General features: G+C 36.3%; 1 protein-coding gene across 5 annotated transcripts in view; it reads right to left on the bottom strand.

Moving 5' to 3' along the window:
- The window catches only part of CNTN1 (contactin 1), a 365,513-nt gene that overhangs the window by 126,770 nt on the left and 222,796 nt on the right, over positions 1-15,947 (bottom strand). For all 5 annotated transcript variants that reach the window (XM_029205356.1, XM_029205358.1, XM_029205357.1 and 2 more), the window contains 6 exons: positions 15,525-15,731; positions 12,095-12,194; positions 11,760-11,941; positions 8,417-8,541; positions 7,641-7,758; positions 3,794-3,944 (listed from right to left, as the gene is read on the bottom strand). In XM_029205356.1, the coding sequence (XP_029061189.1) occupies positions 3,794-3,944; positions 7,641-7,758; positions 8,417-8,541; positions 11,760-11,941; positions 12,095-12,194; positions 15,525-15,731 (883 nt within the window). The remainder of the gene's footprint in view (positions 1-3,793; positions 3,945-7,640; positions 7,759-8,416; positions 8,542-11,759; positions 11,942-12,094; positions 12,195-15,524; positions 15,732-15,947) is intronic.

The raw sequence follows: 15,947 nt of genomic DNA, 5'->3' as shown, positions 1-15,947 counted from the left end.
TATATATACTACATCTTTATCCATTTATCTGTCAATGGACATTTAGGTTGCTTCCATGTCTTGGCTATTGTAAATAATGCTGTATGAACATTGGGGTGCATGTATCTTTTCAAATTATAGTTTTGTCTGGATATATGCTCAGGATTGGGATTGCTGCATCATACGGAAACTCTATTTTTAGTTTTTTGAGGAACCTCCACATCCTCAAAAGGGTGGAGTTTTGCCACGCTTTTGGGTGTGGCAAAGGGTGTAGGAGGGTTGCCTTTTCTCCACACCCTCTCCAGCATTTACTATTTGTAGAGTTTTTAATGATGGCCATTCTGATCAGTGTAAGTGATACCTCATTGTAGTTTTGATTTGCATTTCTCTAATAATTAGCAATGCTGAGCATCTTTTCATTTGCCTATTGGCCATCTGTATGTCTTCTTTGGAGAAATGTCTATTTAGATCTGATTTTTACTTTCCTTAAATATATAATTTCCAAAACCTTAATTTATCTCTGAAGCTTTGTACAAACACATGCCAACAATTCTCCATATATTCCATTTTAAGAGCAGAGCTTCATAAAGGACAATTACTACATACATACTTTATTAATAAAAATCTCCATATAAGAAAACACCAAAAATTTCATCAATAATATATTCCATAATTTCCTTGCTCGTCTTTAACTCCCCAGTTCCAACTTAAGCTCATTTCAGAATACTTTTTACTTATTGAAGAAATAATGTAATAGCATAATATAAACATAAACATAAAAGTAATTATTTGATATTGTGGAAGCTATGCCAATGTCCCTCTATGTTCTCTCACTGTGAGGAGTGTAACTGATCCACAGCTCTAGCTGCTGCACTCAGAAATCCATCACTGTGTTTGAGCCAAAACAACACTTTCCACAGGTTGCTCTCAGCCAATGACTGAGTCCAGGAGGAATTTTACGGCTGCATATTCCATGTAGACATCAAGCTCCTCTGATGGGCATTTTTAGCTGGAACGCTTTCCAGTGGTCTTACCATACTCTATTAAATCTGCACTGCAGTCCATTTCTACCCAGCCTTTCTTCCTTCCTTCCCTTTCCCCTTCATTTGGAAGCAGACCTGAATCTCAGATGGCTGTCCCAGGCTTCACCAAGAGTCTTCTCTGTTTTCCTTCCTAGGCATTGCCATTAATAAATCTCTTGCATGGCTAATCCCGCATTGTCATCTGCTTCTCATAGAACTCATATTAACACAGTACTAACATTAATGTGTCTCATTTTTTCTCACTAAGCTCTAGTGTAAGTCCTTAGCCAATTTTCCACCCCCACCCCATTTAATTATTTTGTACGTAAAGCAATGAAAATTATCATCAAGTTGCAATGGAAACAACAATAAATCTTTCTAAAACCCACATTATATTCTTAGTTTTCTCACATATATTAGCTCTCAATTGATCATTGTCATCTTTAAAGGGTATACTTCCTTGTGTTGTTCAGCTCACCTACACTTTCAGGTACTTTGTCCATGACATTAAAATTAATTTCAGTAAGAGTATTTAGGGAACTGGATGTTTTTGAATAATGATCCATATTCTAAAGTCAATGTAGTTAAATTATCAGAATCTTATCCTTATTTTCAGATTAGATCATATAGATAAACAGTCAAACAAGCCAGGAACCATCTGGTCTTTAATAAAGTAGTCACTTATTGTTGCCAAAATTATTCCAGTATAACCTCCATCTTATTTGTTAATGTTTAAAGCACACCAACTCTGGGGTAGAAAAGAATCTTGGAGAGACTCTCATATAAAAGGCTCAGATAAAGACCATTTTAGAGTTGATAGCAGTCCATTGGTTATAAATGAACAACTACAAAGAAATTCTATTGGAGAATGCATATCATTTTAACCTTAAATAAAGTCATACAATTGAGAACTTAATTACAACTTATCAAGATTTATGTTTCCTCTCTCCTGATTGCAAGTACTGCATATGCCATTTTACAAACCATTTACCAGGCACAGAGATAACTTAGTAATGTGGAACAGTTTTTAGGTAATTATATTAATCAGAATGAGATTATAGTTATGCTCAAAGACAGTTATTCAGTTACTCCTTGAATATTATTTTCAACAGAAATATTTCTCTAAAAGTAATTATTAGTTTAACTTTTCTTAATACATACTATTTTATAACATTCAAACTTATTTTTACATGAAATACCAAATCTATAATAAAGAGATACTCAAATAATCTGAGCTACTAATGGGTTAACATGGTGAGCAAAAATTAGATTTATAGACTCTTTCATCAAAAGGTCATACAATTTGATTCAAATACTTTAAAAATATTGACAGGACTAGAATAATAAGATTTTAGGAGCTAGACTTTTCTTTTTTTGAACGCATGTTGGTATTTAGGAAAAACAAATCCATGAAGCATGGTTCTGAGAAATTTGTGGTTGCAGAGGCCCATGGCATGAGTCCTCATCAGAATCAGAGCAAAATTCTTTTCATTAAGGAGAGAGAGCTAACAGTGCAGCCAACAGGGAATGCTATGCTCTAGGCTGTTGCAGTAGTGAATACCTAATATTGGAACTACCTTATGATCATGGTCTGCATCACTCATTATCTGACTGCTAAAGCTTCAACCCTGTATCGCACAGATTGACTTTTCCTTTAACACTGATTCTTCTAGTATCATTTTGTTAAAGTGTTAATAAATCTTAGTCAGACATATTACCTGTAGAATTTAATGTATTCAGGGAAGCAGCTGCTGTCCTTGCACACCCCTCCCCAACCACAGCTTTGTCTCATGCACAACCATACTTGTGATTATCCTAGTAAGAAAACTGTGTTGCCATGTGTTCATTCCATATCAGCATGGCACAAGTTCAAGTTCTGGCTTGGAGATGACTGATACATTTTCAGAAGGTCACTTTAACCTTTCCAGGCTTTAGATACCTCAAAACAGAGATAACACCCGCCTTACATTCTTTATTGGATTACTGTAAAGATTTATCTTTTATACTTTTGCTAGAATACTTTTTTAAAGGCAAAAACTACTTTTTCCCTCCCTTATTTAAGCCTTTAGACAGATTTCTACTACTCTTAGATGAAGCCACAGAAAATGTTGTTACTAATGACCTGGCTTACTATGTGTCATCCCTTAAAACTGTCCTCCATTTTATTCTAAAGACAGCCATGTTGGTTTTAGTTCTTACATTCCTTATACATCCTCTGCTCTCTGCCTTAGGGCCTTTGCACATGCTGTGCTCCCTGCTTGAAATATTTGCTGCTCCCCAACCTTCACATCCCAATTCTCCTATTTCCCAACATTCCTTCTCCCCATAGATAGTTAGGAAGATTAGAAGTTCCTGTTCACTTCAGAAGAGGGAAAAGGTGATTTGTACTTTAAAATCACCTTTTATTTCCCTACTGAAATATTTAATAGGCTAATTGCATAAAATTAAATCAAATATGAATGGCTATAGAAGCCCTCGTTAGGGGAAAAATTATAAAGACCCTATTTTATTTCCCATTGTTAATTAGTTTTGTGGCCTTGGGCAATTTGTCACAAACCTCTGAGCCTCAATTTTTAAAATTCCTTATAAACTCTAGAAGTCTAAAAATTGAATTCTGTTTATAATAGATACTGACAGTGATGGTATTTCTGTTTACCTTAGAGCTGTGATATCTTCTGGGGAGAAAAGTTAGAACAAAAATTATTTACACTATGAATATGAAAACAAGTTCTCTACAAAGTAAACTTTCCCAAGTACTGAGTTGCAATTGGATTTCTAGTTTCTGGACTGACCTGCTGCTATTGACAAGCCGCTCTGTACCTTTACTCCATAAAAATTTTGGTTTGGGTGCAGCTTTTGGTTTGCATTCAATTATAACTCTTCCTCCTTTAGCAGCCAGGATCTTTTTCTTCATAGGATTCATTTCAAAAGTTGGAGCCAAAGCTAAAAGAAAGTAAACTATTATTTGTCTCTTTTGCTAAAAAAAGAAACAGAAGTTTCTTCTATACTATAGCATCTTTTATTCCCTTTTGATTAATAATCAATAGAAAAGATTAATCTCACCAAATGTTATCAGCAATGACCAACAGACATTCCATGCCTAATAATAATAATTGTTTTCTTTTATTTAAAACTTTATTGAGGTATATTTTACTTATCAAAAATTTACCCATTTTAAATGTATAATTCTTGGTGATAACTGAATTAATTATTACACATTTAAGTTGTAATCAAATGCTGTATGAATATTTACCTTGAAGGTAATACCTAATTCAAGTGTCTTGACTCAGTTGCACAAGGGAAGTTAAGTGAAAGGATAGAGGAAATTGAGCAATTATTAATATTGACACATATTCATAATCCGTAATCATAGTCACACTTTGACTGAACTGTCCCCAGCTTACGGGTGAAAGAACTGATATCTATTAAGATTATATAATTTGCCAAAGGTGCCACAGGCAGTAAGGTATAAAATGGGATTTACATTTGAATCTAGATCTGTCTGATTTGCAAGCATGCTCTTTTCAGTAAACAATATGACTCCTCCTTCATTATACAAACATTTATTGAGTACCAACTGCATGCAGACACTATGAGATGCCTTAATAAACAGAGAGACCCCTGCCTTCAGGACCAACCTACAAAGAGTTATGGAAATGATGTTTTCAATTAATTGAGAAGTACATAATGCACCTGTAGCTCATCCTTACTTCAAAGTACAGATCAATAATTATGAAAACAGGCTATAGAGTCTCAAAATATATTACTCTCTTGATGATATGCTCTAATTTTCTTTAGTGTCCCCACATCTAGCTCATTTCTCAATCTCTTTGTCATTTTGCAGACTCCAGGAGGGTTCCATCTTTTTATTTCCACACATCCCAGTCATCTATAAAACTGTCCTTTCTGGGGGCTTTTCTAGGCCTAAGTATATCTTTATCCAGGTCTTGACCCTTCATCATCTAGTCCCATGATTCTCAAATGTTATTTGTGCATCATAATCATCTGAGGATCTTGGTAAAATGCTATTTAATAGATCTGGGGTGGACCTGAGATTCAGCACTCCTAACAAGCTCTGAAGAACACACTTTTTATAAAAATGATTTAGGTTATCCCATGTTCTTTTAGTCTGAGTTTTTATAATTGGAAATAAATAAGTAAACAACCAACCTGTGTTGTACACCTAACACAGCATGTGGTATTTTGTATAGGTTAAATAAATATTGTGGGTGACATATTGCTTATAAAATGAGAGAAATTTTCATCAGATTATATTTAGAAAGTCTAAATTTATCTAGAAAATAAGACTTTTTTCTGAATCTGTTCAGTCTTAATAAAATCGTTGATTTGGTGCAGTCATTTAAACGACCCATGCTTACCTAATGTTTGAATTTCTAGTGACAGAATCTAGACCATGTTCATGTATACATACATATATATATATATTTTTTTTCTTTTGTTCTTTATTGAGCCTATTACAGACTAGTATCTGGTGCAGAGTAAGCACTCAATAATCATTTGGTGGATGAATAAATGAATTAACTAAATAACTCAGGAAAGAAGAGAGAGAAACACTGTTCCTAAAGGTAATAAACAAAAATAGATTGAAACAAATATAAAGATGGTCAGGAATTAATCTCAGTCTCAAAATGATCAATTTGCTTAATTACTGCCTTAATAGATTAATGATTGCAAGATTTAGGTTTGAAGACAGAAAGATCTTTCAGTCTGAGCTGTTAAATTTTCATTTTCTCTTGTAATATATAACAATTAACAAGAAATTTTAACAGAAAACAAAAGCATTTACATTTGGAAGGAATTGAAATTCACCTCATATCTTCTCTAAGAGTCAAAATGATTTTATTGCACTTCATACCAAAGTGATAGGGTATGAAGCCTAAGCCTAAATGTTTCCTTGATACCGAAAGAAACTAGATTAAATATATTAGCAAGGAATTTTGACTTTAGGGGGAAGAAATGGAATATGATACTCAGCATTATAAGAAGAGGCAGGAAAAGTTAAAATCAAGAAGGCCTCAACTCTTTTTAAAGATAGCTTTCTTTAATACTTTCTTATAACTGTCTCAGTGTCTTTCATGTGCTTTTAGTGTCACTCAAGTTGCAGTGATACCAATGTTTTAAAAAATTTCCCTTTGGTGTCTCAAGAATAAAAGAGACTGCACTGAGTCATTGTTTTATCTTTTCAGTAATCATTTCTAGCAGAGAAATCCTGCCCACCTGATTTATTACTTACAATATTCCTAAACTTGGTGACAGCCACTTCAAATAGTATGAAAAGGACATGATAGTATGAAAAGAACATGATACTTTTAATTAAAGTAGTTGTAATGAAAATAAGAAGAAAGTAAAAAATCTCAGAGATTTATGGGATAAAAATGAGAAATTTAATAGATGTAATGGGGGGAAAGTATGTAGTGGATTGTGTCATTCTTTAGAACAGTAAATATTTCAGGAGGAGATGATGTGAATGTGTGAGAAATAATGAATTCGGTTTCAGACATGCTGAGTTTGGGATATCTGTGAAGTTACCCAGATGACCATTTCTACCAAGAAGCTTTTATAGTGAGCTTGAAGCTGAGGATAAAATTCTGGGCCAGATGTATAAATTAAGGGGTCCTTGATAGTTAATGGGCAAAGAAGAAGATATCCAGGTTTTTTTAAAAATTTAAAATAATAATAATTGAGGAATAATATTATAAAATACATGAAAGAATGAGTAAGAAAATGGAATGCAACCAGAGGAATGGAACTCTAGAAGAGAGCAAGATTTCCAACTGAGCAGGGAAGGGGTAAAAAGGAAAATGAAGGCGATCAAGACAAAATAATCTGGGAGGTATCAGAGCATGGCATCACCAAGGACAAAAGAGAGGAGAATTCAAGAGGAAAGCATGACCAGAAAGAGAGGCAGCCTGAGGATATGCACACACACACACACACACACACACACATATGCACACGAAGAAAGGGTGTCTGTTGAGGGCAGAGATAAAGGGATTATTTTGGGACAAGATACATTGTCCTCTGGATAAAGAGTATCAAAAGGACAAGTGTAGTAAAGATTCAGATAGTTTTGAAGAGGGATGGGAAGTTGAAATATTTTATTTCAGTGGTTTTCAATTTTCATGGAGAAGTAAGAAAGTAATATGAAAGTAGGAGTGAGTGTGGGGTAAGGGGATTGAGGAATGTCTCGAAGGTTTTCAATAGCAATTTTAACCCAGGGACCCAGGGACTGATAAAGCTACCAAGTGCTAAACACTCATCTGAGGCTGGCTCACAGGCATTGCGGAAGCATCAATCTTCACTAAGTGATGTCCTGGCAGTGTTTAGCTGCCCAAACATAGGAGAGAACAAGACATAAAAATTGGCATGTGTAAAGTTTGCTTTACCATTAAAAAAGTCTTAAAAACCTTTATACTCCATGTTGCCTCCAATTTATTTACTGTTCATGAATGAAAGGAAAATAATAATATCATTCTATTTCAAACCACATTTTAGAAATGTTTAACTTCTAATTCAAGAAAGTAATGTGAAATTAAATATAATCTGTGTATAATGAAAGATCATTTTAACATGTTGCTTTCTTGCTGATTGTTAACAGAAACCAGAAATAATACTGACCCAAGATCTTCAACTCCGCGTTTGCATAAATGGCTCCATGTGTATTTTCAGCTATGCACTGATACATGCCAGCATTTTCAAAGGTCACGTCATACAGTCTCAATTCCCCTCTATGATACTGGAAAGAACACAAAGTGAAACACATTTTCTTGATAGACTTTAATAGAAATGGTTTCATTTGGGTTTGGGCTTGGTTGTCTTTCCATTTAGGTACATTATTTTTGCCCCCACTGTTAACTAAGTCTAGTGGAGTGAGGTTTTCATGGTATGGGGAAGTAAAACCCACTTACCATGCCCAGTGGCTCTTGTTCTATTCATCCTACAGAGAAGAGAGTCCACCTTTTTCCCTCTTGGCCCAGCTGGGAGATTACAGTGGGAAGGTAGAGAAGGACCCCACTGCTGCTACTTGTCCCCAGGGCTAAAGGTAGGACCTTCATTCTTACCTCTGTTTCTGTGGGGTCAGGGAAACAGTGGCAAGAAAAAGAGGACAATATCAGGTAGTAGAGATGGATGCATAGGAAGAGGGTGAAAAGTGGAACAAAGGAAACAATAAGGAGAGAGAGAGAGAAGGTAGACATAAGATTACAGAAAATGTTTAAGCTGAAAAAAGACACTTTATGTTCACTTTCTGGTTTTTTCTTTTAAAGGAGACTTTTATATTTCAGGGGCTAGATGCCCTTAATCTATTGACACTCCTGCTAACTTTATCCCAGGATCACCCAGAAATGTTACCGGAACATAGGCTCAAGAACTGCAAAGCACTTGAACATACATACCAAATATCCATTTTTCAGCCATCGGATGGTAGGGATGGGCTTCCCTGTGGCCACACAAGGCCAGTAGAGATCACTGCCTATATCCACCTCTGTGTCATTGATGTGTTCTACCCACTCAGGAAATGCTTAAAAGTAAAGAACATTGAAAATTGTCAAATGCAAGTCAACATTCATCATCATCTCAAGAGGGCAAATATTACACTTAGTTGATCTTTCTCTAGAAAATACATCAAATGCTCTGTGTGTCATAAAATCAATGATAGAGTCAGTGAAATTGTATTTCTACAGGTCAGCAGGTAAACTTTATCTTACAATATTACAGCACTAGGTAACTGTAATTAAATTCATAATTGTTTTTCTATTCGTGAACCACGTTTTGTTGGAAAGCTAATTCACGAATAGCACTAAAATAATTTATCTTTTTCTTATAATGTAAATCTTTCAAAATTACATATAAGGTTTTAAAGAATTATGTGTTAATTTATTATGTAAGAGGGGTAGAGTCTAGGGTACAAGTGGAGATGTTGACCTCAGAGAGCAGCTGAATCTAGAATATAAAGAGATAAGAGTAGAGAAGTAGGTGTCAGTAGGTGTGGAGTGGGAGTTTGTGAAAGCTCCAATTTAATTACTACCATTTTCTCTGTGAAATAGGAAGCCAAGTTATTAGCTGAGAGGAAGGTTGAAGGCGGAGGTACTGTGGGTTTGAAGGAAATCATGAAGGCATGAAATGGTCATCTAAGAGAGTGAGAGGTAAGTGAATCTGGAGAATTGTAGTCTAGTTGCCAGGCGACATTAAGGGTCCATTTAAAGTTAATGATGCTTAATTCAAAATGGGCTAATCAGCCTGGTAGTGCTCATCTCAAGTCATATTCAAGTTCCTTGGTTCTGGCACTAAGGCAGAGAGCTAGATTTTTCCAGGATTAGCCTTTGCCAAGGTAGTAAGGCAAAGTGGAGAGAGGAAAGTGAGCTGAGCAGGTGGGCAGGGGAACGATAATGATTGAACCCAGATTTAGGAAAGAGATGGGCAGGGTTAGGGGACGTTAGAGTAAGTTAAAACAGAGTAAGATTAACTGATTATAGTTGCTGGTAGATTCAAAGGATTGTAGGAATCTGGGTATTGGAGCTTGAAGGTGGTGATCAGAGTGAAATGCTTGAACTTGAGATCGTAAAGGGATTTTAACTTGGTAACAATAAGGTCTGAAGCATGGCAGTGGGAGTGAGTTGCTGAGGAAGGTTGTAGGACAAGATCATTGGAGGAAAGGAGTTCAAAGGAACTGAGAGGGCAAACTATTGGAAAAGTTATTATAGTCTACATGATTTTTTTTTAATTAATTAATTAATTAATTTTTGGCTGTGTTGGGTCTTCGTTTCTGTGTGAGGGCTTTCTTTAGTTGCGGTGAGCGGGAGCCACTCTTCATCGTGGTACACAGGCCTCTCACTGTCGCAGCCTCTCTTGCTGTGGAGCACAGGCTCCAGACGCGCAGGCTCAGTAGTTGTGGCTCACGGGCCCAGTTGCTCCGCGGCATGTGGGATCCTCCCGGACCAGGGCTCGAACCCGTGTTCCCTGCACTGGCAGGCAGACTCTCAACCACTGCGCCACCAGGGAAGCCCCTAGTCTACATGATTTTATGTCATCAAGAATGAAGTCAGGAGTAGAGTTGTAGTTGGTGAGAGTTGTCAATAGTGAAAATCTTAGGGCAATGAGTGGGGAGGGGTGATCTGACATAAGATTGTAAACTGGATGATTAAAGGAAAAGAAAGATAGTCTAGCAATGGCAGTGAAGAGCAGGGAGGCAGGTACTGGCAGTACTGCCAGTCACTCCTGGGGATGAGGGCTGTGAAAGAAAAATCGGCCACTGCTTGAGTGGTCTACAGGGGAAAGTGTCTTTAAGGGAGAGCCAAGTTTCAGTTAGAGCAAGAGAATAAAGGGAATGTTCAAAGAAGTTGAGAATATAGGGGATTCTGATAATGGACTATGTGCTCTAGAAGCATAGTATAAAGACTTCAGAAGTTGGGAATGAGGGGGAAATAGTGACTAAGTAGGACATGGGCAGAGCTCTGTGGGTATTAAAGTGCAGGTCATAAGGAGGCCCTGGGGTCCAAGGGCTTCATAAGGCAAATGAAATGCACAGGGTGAAGGTAAAATGATCCTAATCTTAGTGGACTTTATGAGATGGTGGTGGTGAGGCTGCAAATCCTGGGTCATCGGAGACATTTACTTTATTCCGATATAGACAGAGGCCTGGGGTCTGAGAGATAGGGGTAGGGGTTGGACTTGACCCTGCCACAGTACCCTTTCAGCCTTCAGGTATTCCAGTTCAGCTGAGGCATCATCTCCAGTTTTTCCTATCATGTATCTTTTTGATGAGACTAAGGTACCCCTTTGCCATATGCTTTATCAATATCTTATGTAATTTTCCATATCGCACTCTCACTATTTTCTTTATAATTATATATATTGGGGGTATATATTTATTTGACTGTATATGCTTGTATAAATTTGGGGGTTTTGTATGATATGACTAGAGTATGAATTCCTCAAGGACAGAATATTTCCTTTAAGTCCTTGCTCCTCTCATAGTGTCTGCCTCTGAGGACACACTCAGTATACACTTGTTGAAGACTTAGATGTTTATTTAGACCTGCAAACTTCACATTGTGGATTAGTGAATGTATTTGTAGGGATGATTTCAGCCTGAAAAGTTTCAAGCACTGACTGAGAAACAACATTCTCTCCTCCCAAACATAAGCTTATTTTAATGTGTGAGAATCAAACACTTGTGCCAAGAAAATTGTATTAAAGAAAATTTTTCCTTAGACCAGTTGTTCTCTAAGTGTGGGTCCTGAACCAGTAACATCAACATCTCTCAAGAATTTGTTAGAAATACAAATTCTTGGGTCCCAAATAGACCTTCTAACTCAGAAACTCTGAGGGTGGGAACCAGCAATTTGTGTTTTTAATGAGCCCCCAGATGATTTTAAAACATGCTAAAGTTTGTGAACCACTGGGTTAAACTAAGTCATAATGCCTAGGTTCTTGTACAAATGAAAAAGAGAGCTTGAAGAAAGCCTACAAACTATATGAATTATATTTTCTGAAAATTATCAATAACACTACTATTGATCCATTGGTGTCCCTATGATACCAGTGGCATAAATTCTTAACTTATATACTCATATTTGTGACTTAATTAGACATAAAGATGAATATTTTATCCTTTTGCATAATGTAATTCACATCACTATTTTTAAACTAATCATTTTATGCTAGTTTTTCAAGTATGAAAGTGGCTTTCAACAAGATATTGATTAAATGTATGGAAAATTAAAACAATATCTCTACCTTGAACATAAATTCTTGCCTGGTGTTTATCCTTTCCTCTAATGTTCTCAGCCTCACATTCATATGTGCCTTCATCTTCTAGCTGAATATTGAAGATCTTCAGGACAGCTCCAGAGGTGCTGATCTCAGCCGTGCTTGGCATTGGTTCTAGGACCTTCCGCCAACGGATATCAGGAACAGGACTTAAATAGGAGAAAGTAAGAGCTAATGGTCCACAATTCTTAAAAGACAATTTACTCTATGTTTATAGCTAAACATTTACAACATTTATTTCCTAACAATACAAAATTTAATGTATTTCTATATATGTTAATAAAAACTGTAAGTATACTTACTTGCCAAGTGCAAAACACTCTAAAGTCACATTTTGGCCCATCAATGCATATATGTCCTTGAACTGAACTACAATATCAGCAGGATATGGTTTTGTTGTTCCTAATTTAAGAAAAACAAAAATATCAACTAATTAGTAAGCAGAGTAGCGTTTGTTTAACATTGTGGTTTTTATAGGATTAGAATTGCTTCAGTATGGAAGACTTTTCTCTGTACAAGTACTGGAAAATATCTGATCATGTCACAATGTATAGATTTGTTTATTTATGCATAGTATGCATACAGTATGAATTTTATTAAGCATTTTCAATCATATTGGCTCATTCTGACTACGGTGTAACCAATTTGACTCAAATCACTAAAAAATTCAACAATTCTTTAGGAAGCATCAAATAGGTATAAAACAAGCATAAAATTCAACAATTCTTTAGGAAGCATCAAATAGGTATAAAACAAGCATAAAATAGGTATGAAACGAGCATCCCAGGTGATTCTGATAAATTGGATTTTTGATCTGTACCTTGAGAAAACATTGACCCAAGGGGCATTCCTTTTGATTCTGCCTCTAAAATACAACTTGGATCTGCCAGGTACTCTATGGGAATCAGGAAAAAAGAGAAAAAGGAAGGAAATGAGGGATAAGGGAAGAAAGAAGAGAGAAGAGTGCAAAAGAAAGAGGCAAGGGAAGAAAGAGGAAGAAAAGAATAAAGGAGTGTCCATAGAGATGAAGGCAAAGAGAAAACAATTTTAAAAGAGGGAAGGAGAGAAGGAAAGAAGAAAATTGTTTATTTAAACATCACCGTGTTCATCAATGACAACACTTATTTAGCATGTCGGTATTGAAGGATGTAATTCCCTCTATCTTACAGTGGAAGAAATAGGCTCAGAAAGGCTAAACACACTGTTTAGTATCACAACATGAGTGTGTATTTTACACTGTATAACACTAGAAAGACAAATAGATACACAAAGACCTGAAATACAAGCCAAAACTAAAGTAAATGCTCTGAAAGAGTGGCAGCCAAGGAGGATAGTTGGCATTATATAGGGGCCAAGGGAATTTCAAGCAAAGAGGGCATTTGAACCAGACCAGTTCAAGTTGAGGAAATAGCATATTATGACACAACTTCAGAAGTGTGCAGGGAATTATAAAAGGTCTAGGAATCAAAATGATATTGAAGCATATGTAGTTGAAGATGAGCTTGAACCTACAACATAGAAGACTTGAAACTGTGATATTAAAGATTTTGAAGCTAATTTCCTCAATGGGTAACTACTAATAGGTTTTGATAAAAGAAGTAATATGAATCTTAATTTTGGTTTAAGTAGAAGAACTTGTTGTCAGTTTTAAAGGAAGGAATATGGAGAAGAAAAATAGCAGCAAGTCAGAGATCTAAGGGAGTGTGTTTCATAAATTCAGAAAAATAGATGAGGGACTAAACGAGGGCACAGTTGCAGTGGGAATAGAAAGGAAAGGGCAGATCCAAGTTGTATTTTACAGGCAAAATCAAAAGAACTGCCCCTTGGATCAATGTTTTCTCAAGGTACAGATCAAAAATCCAATTAATCAGAATCACCTGGGATGCTCGTTGAACCTGCAGATCACATCCTAGGGGTCTAGGATGGGTCACATCCTAGGTCTGCTGAATCACTATCTTTGGGTTCCACATTTTCCTCAAATTTCCCAAGTGCTTATGTCCTAAATGGGAACCGCTGTGCTCACTGTCCTGAGGATGGCAGTGGAGAGGAGTTGATGATTAAAAATGCTCCCCTGAATTATTGCTAAATGAGAAATATGACAGTACTGCTAAATGAGATGAAGAACACCAGAAGAGGAGGTTTAGAGAGGAGATAAAAGATGTGCTTCGAATATTTCAAACTTAACATCCTTGGGAACTTTCTGTGTGTCAAGCCCAGGATGTAGGTAGAATTCAGGATTAAATATAGGGAAAAGTTTTGGAGATGCAAATTTGGAGTCATCACATAGGGCTACTAGAGAAAGAGGTGTAAATGAGTGAGAATATTTGGAAAAAGATTAGAAAGAAATATTAGAAGGAGGAAGATCTGATGAAGGATACTGTATAGAATTTGTCAGCAAGGCAGGTGGGAGATGAACGGAGGCAGAAGTAGTCAGAAAAAATAGGAAAAGAAGGGAGAGTTCAAGAGAGGCAGAGAGATCAACAAGTGTCAAAATTCATACAGTATCAGGCCTGAAAATATCTTGTGGATTTAGCAAATAAGAAGTGGTTTCACTTATTCATTGAATACAAAATAATACGCAGAAGGAAAGGAATGGAGGAGAGTTTGAAGATTCAGAAAAGAAAGGAAAGAGTGACGTAGTGATGTCCTTAAATGAATCAAATGGACTGTGAACCAGGGCAACTGGAGGAAGCAGCCTGAGCAACAGGAGAAGCACTTCTTCCACCGAGAAAGAAAGAAGCACTGAATTTCGAGGGAAGCATAGGGAAGAAAATTAGGGAAATTTTTATATGATAGCTCCTTTTCACTCTGCGAAGTAGTGGTGAGAGTATCTCCTAAGATTTGGGAGGGGAAAAAAAGCCAGAAAATCAGAAGATATTTATTGAATTCTAACCATGTGACTGCTATCTTGAGAAGAATAATAAAAATAGAATCTTTGTGGTATGATGGACTTTTCCCCATTGTTATATACAACTTAAGGTTAGTGGTAGGAACCAAACCTAAGTCTGCCAACAACAGTGCCAGTATTTCTTCAGAAGCTTGAACTCAGCAATATGAGTGTAGCAGCAGGACTGAGATAAAAATAATGTGAAGTGAGAAAACATATTGTGATCTGATTTCTCAGGAAGTGCTACATTAAAAAACGGAATGCAGTTCATCCAATTGAAGCCTGAGAAAAGGCCAGTCAAGAATGTTAGTGGTCATCAAATATGGCACCACGGTAGTCATACCCTACACTACTTACAGTAGAAAGGCAATTTATATACTTATTTGCTTCATGTAAATAGTTCCTTAAAAATATCAAAATAATCCAATTGCCTTCTTCCCCCCGCCCCCCAATTCTGTAATCACTATAGTTTGTTTTGATCTAATCATTCATTCTCTTTCATGAATTTACTAAGAAGTAGGATTGGACATGAAACAAAAAGCAGTTGCTGGTGATTCCCATTGTAAATGATATACTGGTATTTTGCTAATGAATTGATTGGTTCTCTATGCATTCCCTGAGCTAGAGGCAACCAGTCCAAACTCAACCACCTTAGGGACACTTTTATGACGTAAATCTTCTCTATGGGAAAAACTAAGGAAGGGCAAGGCTTACAAAGTACGTATCCTCTGTTTGCTCCGACAGAGCAGTCAGCTGTTCTCCCCACTGGATATCTCTTTTCATTATTGTAAGTATGCCATAAGCAGACAAACTTGCACAAACAGAGGAACAAATATGATACTTACGTTCAGGTAGTGGAATGAGTGGGATAAATTTGCTGAACACACTCTTTGTAATAGAGGGACTGGATACAAAGCAGGAATAATTCCCTTTGTCTGATGCCTCAACATTAGCAATGTAGAGATTGCCATTTGTCTGAGACACAAATCTTCGTTTATCCATTGTGATAAATACAGGAAATTCATTTAGAAGCCAGCGGTAGCTAAGATCATCTAGAAGAAAATATTGTTGACTAAGTATTAAGCTCTTCTCCAAAAGCAAAGATTTTGTTTTCTAATAATAAGCTAGCCCATAACCTAATGTAGGCTTTTAAAATATTGTTGACTAAGTATTAATCTCTTCTCCAAAAGCAAAGATTTTGCTTTCTAGTAATAAGCACATAATCTAATCTAAGCTTTTGTAGAGCCAAGAAGTTGGAAATAGGCCAA

This window comes from Monodon monoceros, unplaced genomic scaffold, assembly GCF_005190385.1.
Source record: "Monodon monoceros isolate NGI ecotype Baffin Bay Population unplaced genomic scaffold, NGI_Narwhal_1 Super_Scaffold_6, whole genome shotgun sequence".
Lineage (NCBI taxonomy): Eukaryota > Metazoa > Chordata > Mammalia > Artiodactyla > Monodontidae > Monodon > Monodon monoceros.
This window is presented reverse-complemented; position numbering and strand designations above follow the sequence as displayed.